Here is a 13,134-nt window from a genome sequence, read left to right on the forward strand (position 1 = left end):
GTTACCTTCTTTTGCTCTTTGCTTTTTTCATTGTTTGCCTGCTATTCTCGCTTTCTGAAAGGGAGGGTAGCATTCTGCATAATAAATAACTCATGTATCAGTATTAAATCTATTAAAATACAGCTCTGTTGAAATTGAAATGCTCTGTGAAATCCTGCGGATTTTGCCAAAATTTTGTTCAGAAAAACCAGTGGAAAAAAATTCTGACAACGTTGAAACGAAATGGTTAGATTTTTCATTTTTAAATGGCTTTTTGTTTTGTTTTATTTTTTTTAAAAAAATGTGTATTATGGCATTTAAAAAAAAATATAAAATGAAATTAATCCCTTCAATTTTGACAAAATTAAATGTTTTCATTGACCAAAACCGGTTCTGATTTGGAAATAGGCTACATTTTGAAATCTTGAAATCCTTAGCAAAATAGAGGTTCCATCATGTTTACAGCATCTAATCATTATCCAGAGCCCTTGTAGGGGAGAGATGTACCGAACACCATGACAGGAAGACATGTATCAGCATATATTACAAAGCATGATTTATTTTCTAAGGCTGGTTCCACTCAAAAGAATACAGTCAATAGCTCAGAGCATAATACAGTCAGGTTCGAACTATCTTTTTTTTTTTTTTTTTTTTTTTGGCCAGTAAAGAATTCCAGTGAATGTGGAATGCCTGAAATTTCAAAAGTCTAAAGTTGTATCACTGTTTGGCCCTATGGTTCAAATCTAACCTACAAATACACTTTCTATGCTGTCCCTCTTCAAGGGACACACACAGTATGTTTTACTGAATAGTACATCACTAATGCAGTTCATATGATAGAAGTAAAAGGCTGAAGCTGTTGACAGCCATGTCATTGCTTCGAGCTAGGATCAGCCAGTGAAAACTGGTTCTGGCAAAGTGTTGGCTGTAGTGTCTGTAACCTGAAAACATGCTGGGGAGATTGGGTAGGTGTGGGTTTTTCCCTGGGACTAGACAGAACAGGGTTTCTCTTTCCTTCTGGCTTGTTCATGAAGCTGAATTTGTCTCTAATAAACTGAATTGTTATTTTTCTGCCTCGCCTCTGGACTCTTACACTACAGTATAATCCCAAACTGGACAATGGCGATCTGGGGAATGATTTCCAACTGTTTCCCTACACCACTGTCACTCATTGATAGCAACAGAGTTACCCCAATCGACAGTTGTCAGTGGGAGGAAATCAGGCCCCTTTCCATTCAACAAACTTATAGAAGCTTCATCCCACAAGTGGAAGATAGAAAGGACCAAACTGATCATGTGTCCCTAATCCAAACACAACCGCTGCCTTCCCTTTCCCCCTTCTTTCCCCAGCCCAAACCTTCCAGGGTGGTATTTCAAACTGGCAGTTCTGACATAGGGCTCGTCTACACTTACTGCACTGCAGCTGTGCCGCTGTAGCACTTAGTGACGACACCACGTATGCCAATGGGAGAGCTTCTCCCGTCAGTGTGGATACTCCATTGCCCCAAGCTCTGGTCTACACTACAAATTTATGTCAGTGTATGTCGCTCAGGCCGTGGAAGCTCTCCTGTCAGCATAGGTAGCATCTTCACTAAGCACTACAGTGGAGCAGCTTCACTAGTGCAGCTACACTGCTGCAGGGCTATAAGTGTAGACAAGCCCCGAGAGGCGGTAGTTGTGTCAACAGGAGAAGCCCTCCTGCCGACATAGCGCTGTGTACACGAGAGATCAGTCAGTATAATTGCGTCACTCTGGTGTGGATTTTCCACACCCCTGAGTGATGTAGTTATTCCAACATGAGTTTGTAGTGTAGACCGGGGCATAGAAATTACTCCACAGTTCATCTGATAACAGATGTGCAGTTAACAGCACATAGATTCATAAAAGTGTAGGACTGGGAGGGCTTGTCTATACTTCTGGCTAAATCGGCACTGATGCGATCGATGCAGCAGTGTCAATTTAGCAGGTCTGGTGAAGACAAGCTAAGTTGATGGCAGAGCGTTCTTCCATTCACAACGTCTGTATGCCACCTCCCCGAGAGGTGGAAGGTAAGTTGGCGGGAGAGCATCTTATGCATTAGTGTAGACCAGCCCCAAGGGACCTCAATTGGTCGTCTAGTCCAGCCCCCTGCACTCAAGCCAGGACTAAGTCATAGCTAGACCATCCCTGGCAGGTGTTTGTCTAACCTGCTTTTAAAAATCTCCAATGATGGAGAGTGCACAACCTCTCTAGGTCATTTGTTCCAGTGCTTAACCACCCTGACAGTTGGGAAGTTTTTACATGTAGGAAATGTACTTGGAGAATTGTAAAGTCTTGGTTGTCTCATATTGCTGTCATCAAAATATCTTGCTTGGATGGTGGGAAGACTGCTGTGCCATGACACTCCTGCCTTACCGCCCCTCCCTGCTTGTGGTATGATTAGACTCTTAACACTACAGGGCCTTCGATGTTATAGGCCACACTGTGGCTGGGTCCTGTATGAGTGTGCCGGGGGAAGGAGGGCACTCGTTTTCCCTGTGACCTCCATGCTGGAGCTCCCGGGGGCTTCATACTACTGAAAATCTGGCTACTTCCATTATGAGCCTAAATGGGAGCAGAGTTCTTCTGAAAATCTGGCCACTTGCTTAGGTGCCTAAATAGCCTAAATCAGTGTTTCTCAAACCGGGGCTGCCGCTTATGTAGGGAAAGCCCCTGGCGGGCCGGGCCGGTTTGTTTACCAGCCGCGTCCGCAGGTCCAGCCGATCACGGCACCCACTGGCCGCGGTTCGCCGCTCCAGGCCAATGGAGGCTGCTGGAAGTGGCGCGGGCCGAGGGACTTACTGGCCACCACTTCCAGCAGCCCCCGTTGGCCTGCAGCGGCCAGTGGGAGCCGCGATTGGCCGGACCTGCAGACGGGGCAGGTAAACAAACCGGCCCGGCCCGCCAGGGGCTTTCCCTACACAAGCGGCGGCCCCAGTTTGAGAAACATTGGCCTACATCTACCAACGTTCTCTTGATTTGCTGATAAAATGTAGAAGGGCACACACAGGTTTTTGGTTTATTTGTTTGTTTCCTAGAACACAGTGGGCTGAATTTCCCCAAAGGATCCAGATATAGCTATAGGTATTCAACAGCCACCAATACGTTCCTGCAGGGAAGCATCTACAAAAGGAGTGGTATGTCTCTGGAGAGCACAGTGATCATTGAAGCCCTAGGAAAGTGCCAGATGGTCTTAAAAGTGAGTATTGTCATGAGTTCAACAAGTGCCTCAGTAACTCACTGCAATTCATTGACACAGGAGAGTGCCCCTCCCTAGGGTGACTGCTCCATATGAAATATTTGGTTTATCTGCAAGTAAACAAATCCCTAGGACTAAGCTCCAGATTAAGTGGTAAAGAACTTTAAAGGCTAAGTTACATAAATCACTCCCTTCCCTGACTAAAACTGCTGCTTTACTGTTGTGCCATGAGAAGTGGAGGAGGAGATGAAGCCGATGTCCTTAAAAGAAACTAAGGTGATTTTTAATCACTTTCAGATCTGTATCAGCAAGTTAAAAATAGCCATGGTTGTTTCTTTGAGAGCGAACTTCTGAAAGGTCTGGGATCTGTTGGGAATAAGGCATGTCTAGCACAGTATAAAATTCACTGGGCCACATAATGCTCCCATTGAACTCAATCAGTAAATTGCCACTGACTTAAATGGAGCAACAGCCCAAAGACTCAGATTGGACGCTTTATCCAGGCCAGATTCAGGTTGGGCATTATGCATAGATGCCCAACAGGGGGAGCAAGGAGAAATTAATTGCCTGTACCAATTCTGGCTTCCTTTCAAATTCACAGAGAGGGTAATTCATAGATTCTGGGCACAAAGACCCACAGAGGCGCTACGGTGAGCCTTTAGGTCAGGGGAAGGCCCACGCTTTGATGTGTATATGACGTCTGTTTTATTCATGACCCCTATGCACATGCCGTTGCTCATATCATATTTACTCACTTAATATTCATAATCATATTTACTCACTTAATATTCTTGTTTTACACAGTCACAATGTTATCTGAGCACCTAGGTCCTTGTGGGCGTGATTTGGGGGAAGATTCTTTATTCAGAGATGTGTGTGACTGGAATAATATAAACTGCTTTTATGGCATATCTGTGCTTTCACTGACCCAGACATTGAAAGAAGGCACAAAAATGTGCTTCAAGTGGAGACCACAATTTTATTAACATATCTAACAAAAGACATGGGGATTGAGCAGCTCCCTACAAAATTACCAGCAGGAACTGGGCCAGGGCCGTACCCAAGCAGACCTCAACAGAAGAAGGGGAAGCTACTCCTACCCCATCCATGCCAACTGAATAAAAGGGAGTGGCTGGAGCTGCCATGATCCCCTGCCTACCTCACTTGATGGATAAGGGTCCAGATGAGGGGTCTTTGAGCTGCATGAGATGCTCAAGCCTACACCACCACCCTGCAACACCAAGAACGAGGCCCAGTGCCTTCCAGTGCTCTGTCTTGATTCAGGCCCACTTATAACTTGGAATTTCCTGCCAAAACTATCTGCACTGGCCTCTCTTTTAGAATCTGTAACAAAAATTAAAACCAAAATAAACAGCAACCCTGGTTCAGCCTCTTGGGCACTGAGAGGCTGGTAGATAAACAGGTCACCACATGAGCTGCCAGTTCTGCTCTGTGGGACAATTCCTTCCTGACCCCAAACAGTAAACAGCCAAATCCCCAGACACCTAGGAAGTCCAGAAACCAACCCAAGCATACCTCCTCCTCCCCTCCCCCTCCCACGAGCCAATGAGGGTAGACTAAAGGCTGGGTGCTTGCATAATACCCAGCAGGCCAGGAGCCAGTAGTTTCTCCCTGCAACCCCTGAACCAGCCAGATAAGTGGGAAGGGATGTGGCCACCACACCCACACTAACTTGAGCCACAGGGTGCTTGGGAGAGGAGAGCCTGGATCCTTCTCCCTCTGACCAAGGGCTCTAGAGGTGTCTGTCCCCATGCCTTGTCTGGTCAATGCCCCACCCTAACTGGGAAGGGGCACAGAATGTGAGTGCTCAGAATTGGACCTATACTTGTTTTTGGTGGTAACTGGTTGACTTACTGATATTTCTATCTGCTGTGTGCTGTGTGCTCTGTGCCAAAGGATATACTGTAAGGTGATAGCTTCACACACCATTTTGTCACTGGCATACCTCCAGCGTCTGCTTGTAACTGCTGTACAAGACCCACAAATTCCCCCAAGCATGGGAAATGCAGCCTAGCACATTTTGCTATAAAAGTAAAAACAATTGGGGGGTGGGGGAGGAAGAGCATCATAATGCCCCAAAGAAGGCTCAGACAATAGGTAGTGTTTAACCTGCTGGGTGTTACTGTTCCCCCGTTGTATGTGACCCACACAGGATACGAGCCTGTTAGATCCCCAGCTGCAAAGCTTTAGCTGCAGCTTGTGCTGTTAGCTCTGGAGGTCCCTGGTTCAGTTCATGGTTTGTTGGCCAAGTATTTTGTTCAAGGCATTGTGTGTAGCCAAGCTCTAGCTTTTCCCTTTCTGTCTGAAATCAAAATGTCTCTTGCATACATTAGTCTCACCCAGGCTGGGAGGCTTGCTCCCAGATGCAGGTTAGACATGCCCTATAAGGCCTGCTCCTGCAACCCTTATTCATGGTGTGTGTGTGTAAATATCAAGCAAGCAATTTTGGGAATTAATCGGACTTGTGAGTTGTTCACCTGGGTTCAGCGAATCTGCTTGTGTGTGAGTAGCGTTGACTTACATGAGTAAGGGCTGGAGAATTGGGCCATTGCTTTGTATTCCATTTTGTATTTCCTTGTCCTTGTGTGAATTGAAGCCCACAAGTTCCTGTTGACAGTGGTGTTTGCTGCACTGGCATTTTCTTTCCTAGTTGCAAGGTGTACGGATAAAGACGACCCTGGCATCCAGAGAGGAGTCTCTGAAGGAAATGGACAGTTTAAGGTAACGTGGCTTCTTATCTGGCTCAGTTTCTTTCTTTAGAAACTTTCTTTAGCAGCATCATATTACCATTCTCTCTCTTTCATTTACTTTTTAGCTGTCTGTTGAGCAAGCATTGATCAGGATTACAGCATTGTTAACAACAGCTAAGGGTCACCTGGTTAAAAAAGATCTCTTTGGGATTTTTGTGTCAAAACTGTACATTCAGTGGATGATTACCACGATTGGCTGTGCAACGCCTCAGACACCTAGCTGGCTACTTGCATGTAGAGATACCTGATCTGGATCACAGTTTTGATAGTTTCATGCACGCATAGGCCCTGGGTTGCTGAGGTTTTGAAAACCTGACTCTTAAGGTATAATCTTGGAGTAGTTTATATTTTGCATGATGAAAATATGCTTTGTAGCCTTCCAGAATATTTAAAGGATATTTTTCAAATATCAACTTCTTCCTTGTATATTTCTTAGTAGCTCATTCATAGCATGCTGTTATTGGGCACCCCTCTGGCTAACTAATGTACAGACACGTACGGGGATGACTATACAATAAGACCCTTACAAGCCATGGAGGGGTGGTATTTTCCCAGAGAGCTGATGTTCCTTGCATCATCAAGAAAAGCGGTTTTGTTGTCTGGTAGGCTGAGCTGGCTAATCTCCCTGTATTGTCCCTTGGCTTGGATTCCCAGCCTTTAAATAACACAGAGATCTGCACCAGGCCCTCAAAAATATAATTAGTTCAATACAGAGGGTCAGAAAGAGCATGTTTTGAGTAAATGCATTGCTTTTAAAAATATTCATTAGGAAAAGCTTTTGTTCCACAATATGAGCATTGATATCGGAGTTCAGCTAGTTTCAGGCACAGATGCACCTTCCTCTGGAATGCTGGCTGTGGGGATTTCTGTAGAGATAAGAGCTGTTGTGTCTATTGTTCTCTGCAGAAAAGCCAAAAATGCAATGGCAGAAATGGTGAAAAAAGGATTCACTGAAGCTTGGCTACTAAAAATAATTATTCAGAACAGCGACACCTTATTTACATTCTCTTCAGCCTAGTGTATATACTGTGGTTTAGCCAGCCCTCCATACATGCATGCAACTCCCGCTGAATCTAATGGGACTCACAGAGGCATATCCATGGGAAATACCCTGGCTCTAGACCAGAGGTCTCAAACTCAAATGATGACGAGGGCCACATGAGAACTAGTACATTGGCCCGAGGGCCGCATTACGGACACCTCCCCCCATGCCGGCCTCGGCCCCACCCCCACTCTACACCTTCCATGAGGCCCCGCCCATTCCCTGCCCCCATTCCAACCCCTTCCCCAAAATCCCCACCCCAACTCCATCCCCTCCCTGCCCCCAGGGGGTACAAGAGGGGTGTGGCAGGGGCTCAGGGCAGGGAGTTGGGGTCTGGGATGCAGGAGGGGTGAGGGGTGTGGCAGGGGGTCAGGGTGCAGGAGGGGTGCGGCAGGGGGCTCAGGGCAGTGGGGGGAGCTGTGCGGGGTGGAGCAGGGGGTTCAGGGCAGGGGGTCAGAGTGCAAGGTGCGGCATGGGGCTCAGGGCAGGCAGGCAGGGAGCCTGCCCTGCCCCCACTGCGCGTCAGGCCCGAGCCGCTCTAGGTAAATGCGGGGGAGAGGGGGGGGCGAGGAGCTCGCGGGCCGCAGAAAATAACCCCGCGGGCCGCGTGTTTGAGACCCCTGCTCTAGACACAGCCACGTCTCCCTTGGCGAGAACTTGATCTGGATGTCATTCCACAAATGACATTTTTCTCTGAGGCGACTTTTTGCTCTCAGTGGTGGGAAGAATGGTTCATTTGGTAGGGAAGGAGCAAATGAAATGTGTCTCTTCCACTGATTCGCCCACAATAGGAGCAATCCTTGTGATAGGAGTACAGTAGAACCCCCTTTTCACAGGGATACCAGAGACAGTGGCATTGGAAGAATTTTTGTAATGGGGGGTGCTGAAAGCCATTGAACAAAACTGTAAACCATGTATATGATGGAATCAAGTCGGGGCTGCTGCTGCACACCCCCCCCCACCCCCCAGCACCGCTAGTTCCAGCACCCCTGCCCATGGATGGCCTTTCCTTCCCTGTTCAGAGGAATTCCTGATGAACAGAAGTCAACATTTTAATGCTGGAACTGCCTACAGAGCCCCTCATGGCCATGGAATTGGGCAGAAGCACTATCTACCCTGAGATAGGGACTGAGTTTGTTGCCTGTCCCATGCTGGCAACAAGGAGAGATATATATGACTCCTGTTATGGTGGCCAGGCATGTGTATGCATCATGGAAGGAGCCATTAACAACAAGTCTGTTGGGAAGCCATTCCTCCCCTTTCTGCATGTACCACAGGTATTGAAGGGCAGTAAGGTATCAGAGGGACAGTATGTAACTGAAATACACACACCATGCATGGCCCAAGATTCACTGAATTACCACAAGTCTTCACCATTAAGTAGTATTACTGTCTTCCATTCAGCAAGAGCTGTTGCCATTAAGTATACTTAACCTGAAATGGGTTCCTTGGGAGCTGTCCTGATTATGTCCCAATTAAGTGGACTGGGCTGTGTTTCAAAGCAATTCGCTTGATAGTTTGTTTTTTAGAAGTCTTGTAGGGTACCAGATGACTTTGTGAAATAGGAGGGGCTGTTATAAAGTGTGGGGGTATGTGACAGAGTGAGCCAGTCCTATTGGAGGGACGCTACCAAGTCAAAATGTCTGCATCCATCAAAGCTCTCAAATTCCCATTGCAGCCAGTGTCTGAACCTAGCAGCTGTGAACTTCTTTGTTGCAGGGAAGTACTAGAGCAGCATCCACTTCATTTTTCTTTCCATGATGGGAAAATTCTGAAGATCTGCCCCTGGCAGTGGGAACAGGCCTGGGTGCTGAACATCAAACGGGGCATTCTCAGCGTTCTTCAGACCTCACCTGCAGCTGCTGGCGGTGGAACTGTTGAAGAGGTGCGCGTTGCTGTACTCCAGGCTGGCTTTTAGCTATCTCCTTTTTAAATGACCAAAAGTTGTTGCCGCTTCATGGCCAGTCAGTAGCCTCTGATGGTCTCACTATGTTTCCAAGTGGACACATCATAAAACTGGCTCTTTTCAGCATTCTTGTTGGAAGTCTAAGCAGAGCTGGCTCAACTACTGCTCTGCTACCCTGGAAGGTGGCTCCTTTTTGCTCCAGAGCAGAGCAGGGTAGAGTGGTGGAAGGAGACTTGTGCTGTACCTATTCTGTGGGCAAAGTCCAGACTTTCCTAACCAAGAGCCTGATTCTGCGCCCACTGAACTCAACAGGAGCTTTGTCATTGACTTCAAGGGGTTGCGAAATCAGGCTTCAAGGCTCTTAGCTGAGCATCATTTGAACACTATGTTTGAAAACACAAGGTCAAATTCTGCTGTGTTGCACGAAGGTAAATCTGGAGTAACTCATTGAAGTCAGTGGGTTTATATGAGTGCAATACAGCCATATGAAGTCTCAATGGCACTTTAAGCATGTGCCTAATATTAAACATGTGGTTAAGTGATGTCCTGACTGGGAATGTTTTTCTGAATCAGGGCTTAAGGTACAAAATAAGTGGAGCAATATGTAATATGTGTTTAAGCAATTATGTAATTAAAAATCTTTCAGATTGAAGTTAAACCCTCCAATCCGACTTTTAAAATGCAAGATCATCTCACCAGGCCATTTTAAATGCATGTGCCTGCCCATGGTATCTGTGGCAAAGTTAATGCATTGCAAGGGACAATTCAGTTCCCTGAGCCTTTGCTACTTCAGGAAAGCAATTATAGTTAATAGCTGTAATGATCGATATAGTCTGTTTGTATTGTGTGTGAGTATATGTAGATAGGTAGCTTTATTGGTTTTGTATGTTTGTTACTAGATGGATATTCTGGGAAAATGCCCAACCAAATATCAGCGGAAAGGCTCTCTTGTTTTGAAGACAAAGGACTTAAACCTGTGTTCTCACCGGTATTCAGGTTTTATTTCCCTGCAATCCATAGCTCTGCCTAATGTGCTGGTAAGTATTGGGGGATTGGTTGTGGTCCTAACAGGAGTCCTTGCTATTTTCCTGAAGTGATTAAAAAGGGCCAGGCCTGCTAAGTATTTATAATCAAATCCTGGTGTCAAATATATTTAGTGACGTGTGTTTCTGCTAATCAAAATGTTTCTGATTATTTAAATAAAAGTTACTGAGGCCCAATTACACTTTATGTATGTCCATACGTCCTTAAATCCTCAGAAATAAAACCATGTTAGATAGTCATTGGGTTTACAGTTTCCTTTGTTTTTGCTGAGATTTGCTGTTGTATTTAATGAACATTATGTGACAAATACAGCATGTTCCTATATGCTCATGCAACTTTAACTCTGCCCCCTTGCATTATTGCATTACAGTAACATCTTTAATGGCACAATCACATTCGACTGCATTATCAGGCTTTCTTCATCATTTAATGCACAGGTTGGACAACACATAGTCAACCTTTCGATATATCTGTCTGAGGTTTTTCTGAGAACCCATCTTCCTAGTTTTTAAGTAGCAGATGAGGGCGCTGATCAGTATTTATTTTTTTATCCTCATCGTTCAATGAGCAGATCCCAGCCTCATTCATAACACACCATTCCCCCTATGCAGTGAGTGTAATAAGGGTCTTCTGGACTCTGGATTCAGTCACTACATACACCTGGCTTTTTGACTACGTGCGATCTCTACGCAACTGAGAAAGGTCCTTTGGAATGGCAACACTTAACTAACCCAAGTACCAGACAGTTTTAAAACTGATTCTGAGCTCTTCTGGCAATGAATTTTATTGATCTTCTTGTACTGAGTCATTAATCACAGAACTGATTAGCAGACAGCAATGTCTGGAGGGACTGGATTGGTTAAAACTCATGGGTTGGATAATCCTCCACCGCTCCAAATATATGGTGCTTAAAGAGGTGGTTTAAAACTAAAATTGGAGGGGAAAAATAGAAAGCTGTGGATGAAAAAAGGCGTATGTGAGCTAAGTGTCATGTTTTTGGAAAAATCACTAACAGTTGTTTTAAAAACTTAAGGTTTTCCCAAGCACAATCAGTGTTCATGTCTGTTTTTTACAAACGCCAGCAACAGAAATAAGTCAACCACACATACTGTACCAGCCAGCTGTCAGCTACTTGACATGAATAGCTTTTTGTTGCACTCAAACCTTTGCTGGCAAAGTAGACCTGGTAAAATTGGTGCCTTATGGAATAAAATGAAACGAGTCCAGTTCATAATGAAAGTTGGTGTGAATTCCATTTCAGAAAAGGGAAGTGCAGGTCGGAAATTGGGACCTTATTAATGTATCCCTCTCTAGGAATCACAACAGGTCTAGACAGGAATGTCGCAGAGCTTGGGTCCTCTGTGAAGTCTGTGTTTCCCAGAAGAGATTGTGTGAATGGACACAGGTTGCAAAGAGTTTCTCTGAAATGTTTGTTTCTCTCAGTCGCAGCAGCAGATCCTGTCCTCCAAACTGGAATGCGCTCAGAGCTTTAAGGATGGAATCCTGGCAGAGGCCAAATGCACTGAATCCAGTCTTGTCACACCTTTCTCTAGGAAGGGCAGTGGGGCGAAGACACAGACACAGTCCTCACTGAAACTACTTCAAGTGGAAGCAGAGCTGTTGTACCAAACAGGTTACTTGATATTTCCAGAAACAGCAAATTAAAGTGATTTCCTGGGGAGAGGTGGAAAAAAAAGTTTGTGGGCTGCCTCTTGCCTTCAGTCTGCCTGTAGGAACTCCCTTTTTACCAGATCTTTCCTTTCACTTGCTAAAAGGCATGGAACGGTAGACTGTAACTGTGGATCTTGGGCTGTTGCCCATTGCCTGCTCTGGGAGACCGGGCCCTGAGGTTCTATAGGCCTGGAAGAAAGTGAGTCTCCAAAAATGGTGAGGCTGGTATCTACAAGTGAGAGCTCGCAGATCTGACTTCCTCCATGGCCGACTCCTGTTCCGTGTCGTTCCTAACCCTGGACCTGCAGCCATAGGCAGCGACTTCCCTTCTGCCCTGTGGGTGCTTGACACCCCCGCCCCTGGCCCTGCCCCTGCCCCACCTCGCCCCGCCCCAATTCCACTCCCTTACCCCAAGTCCCTGCCCTGCCTCTTTACCGCTGGAAGCACTGGGAGGGGGAGTAGCGGGGACGTGGTGCGCTCGGGGGAAAAGGAGGTGAGGATGGGGTGGGGGCAGGGGGAGCTTGACTGCTTGTGGGTGTGGAGCACCCGCTAATTTTTCCCTGTGGGTTCTCCAGCCCCGCAGCACCCACGGAGTTGGCGCCTATGCCTGCAGCACTGATTCAGGCCCTCCCCAATGCACATACTCCCCCTGCAGTGGCAGAGTGTGATGCTTAGCTCTCCCCAGTGTATGGTGCCTAAAATATCAGAAATTCCAATGGACTTCAAAGGAATATGCCAAGTAGAGCCCCTGTTTCCATCCATTTCCTCATCTCCCTGGGCCTGTCTCCAGTGGCAGAATGAATCTGGTGAAGCCAATGGAAGGTTTGCATGAGTAATGATTAAGGAGTGGAGATCTAAATGGGGAAACCTTTTATTTTACTGGTGCATATTTCCCTATAATTTATTCTGTTTTTAAAAAAATCCTAATTTCTCAGAATATCCATATACATATGCTGACATAAGAAGACAAGGCCCCTAAGAGTTTATAGTAAGAGTCCAAACATGTCTCTTTGGCACCCAACATTCCAGTTGAGTTGACTGGGAGTTCAGAAATAGAGGATCGGGCCGGTAACAAGACATAAGTAGATGGGGAGTGATGAAAACAGGCAGGCAAGGTGTGGGAAGGAGAGTATGTGATTGGTTTTTGTTTCATGTGTGTCTTGTTTGTTCCGTGTCTTTCTATGACTTTTCCTTGCAGGTTACATGCGCCTTTAGGCGGTGTACTTATACACATGCTTAATTTTAAGCATGCGAGTACATCCGTTGACTTCAATTTAGCATATATTTTAGAATTTTGCTGAACGGAAGCTGTAGGTGTTGTCCTCACTGCCAAAAAAGGTGTATTTTTACTGTGGTCTAACTAATACTTGTTAGCTGTCCTCTGTTAAATCCTAGTGGAGACAAAACATGGTAGATTTTAATGTGAGGTAGGTGGGCAAGATCAGCGCTAAATCCCTGTCTATGGTTGACCTTATTTATTTAACTTGCAAAACTACAGTGCCTT

General features: G+C 45.8%; 1 protein-coding gene across 1 annotated transcript in view; it reads left to right on the forward strand.

The window, feature by feature from the left end:
- Nucleotides 1-1,969: 1,969 nt before the first annotated feature.
- The window catches only part of LOC135884578 (uncharacterized), a 189,678-nt gene continuing 178,513 nt past the window's right edge, over nucleotides 1,970-13,134 (forward strand). The window contains exons 1-6 of the mRNA XM_065412000.1: nucleotides 1,970-2,027; nucleotides 3,036-3,196; nucleotides 5,868-5,938; nucleotides 8,729-8,894; nucleotides 9,815-9,952; nucleotides 11,403-11,592. Coding sequence (XP_065268072.1) covers nucleotides 1,970-2,027; nucleotides 3,036-3,196; nucleotides 5,868-5,938; nucleotides 8,729-8,894; nucleotides 9,815-9,952; nucleotides 11,403-11,592 — 784 coding nt within the window. The remainder of the gene's footprint in view (nucleotides 2,028-3,035; nucleotides 3,197-5,867; nucleotides 5,939-8,728; nucleotides 8,895-9,814; nucleotides 9,953-11,402; nucleotides 11,593-13,134) is intronic.

Source organism: Emys orbicularis, chromosome 10 (assembly GCF_028017835.1).
Source record: "Emys orbicularis isolate rEmyOrb1 chromosome 10, rEmyOrb1.hap1, whole genome shotgun sequence".
NCBI classification, from domain to species: Eukaryota; Metazoa; Chordata; order Testudines; family Emydidae; genus Emys; species Emys orbicularis.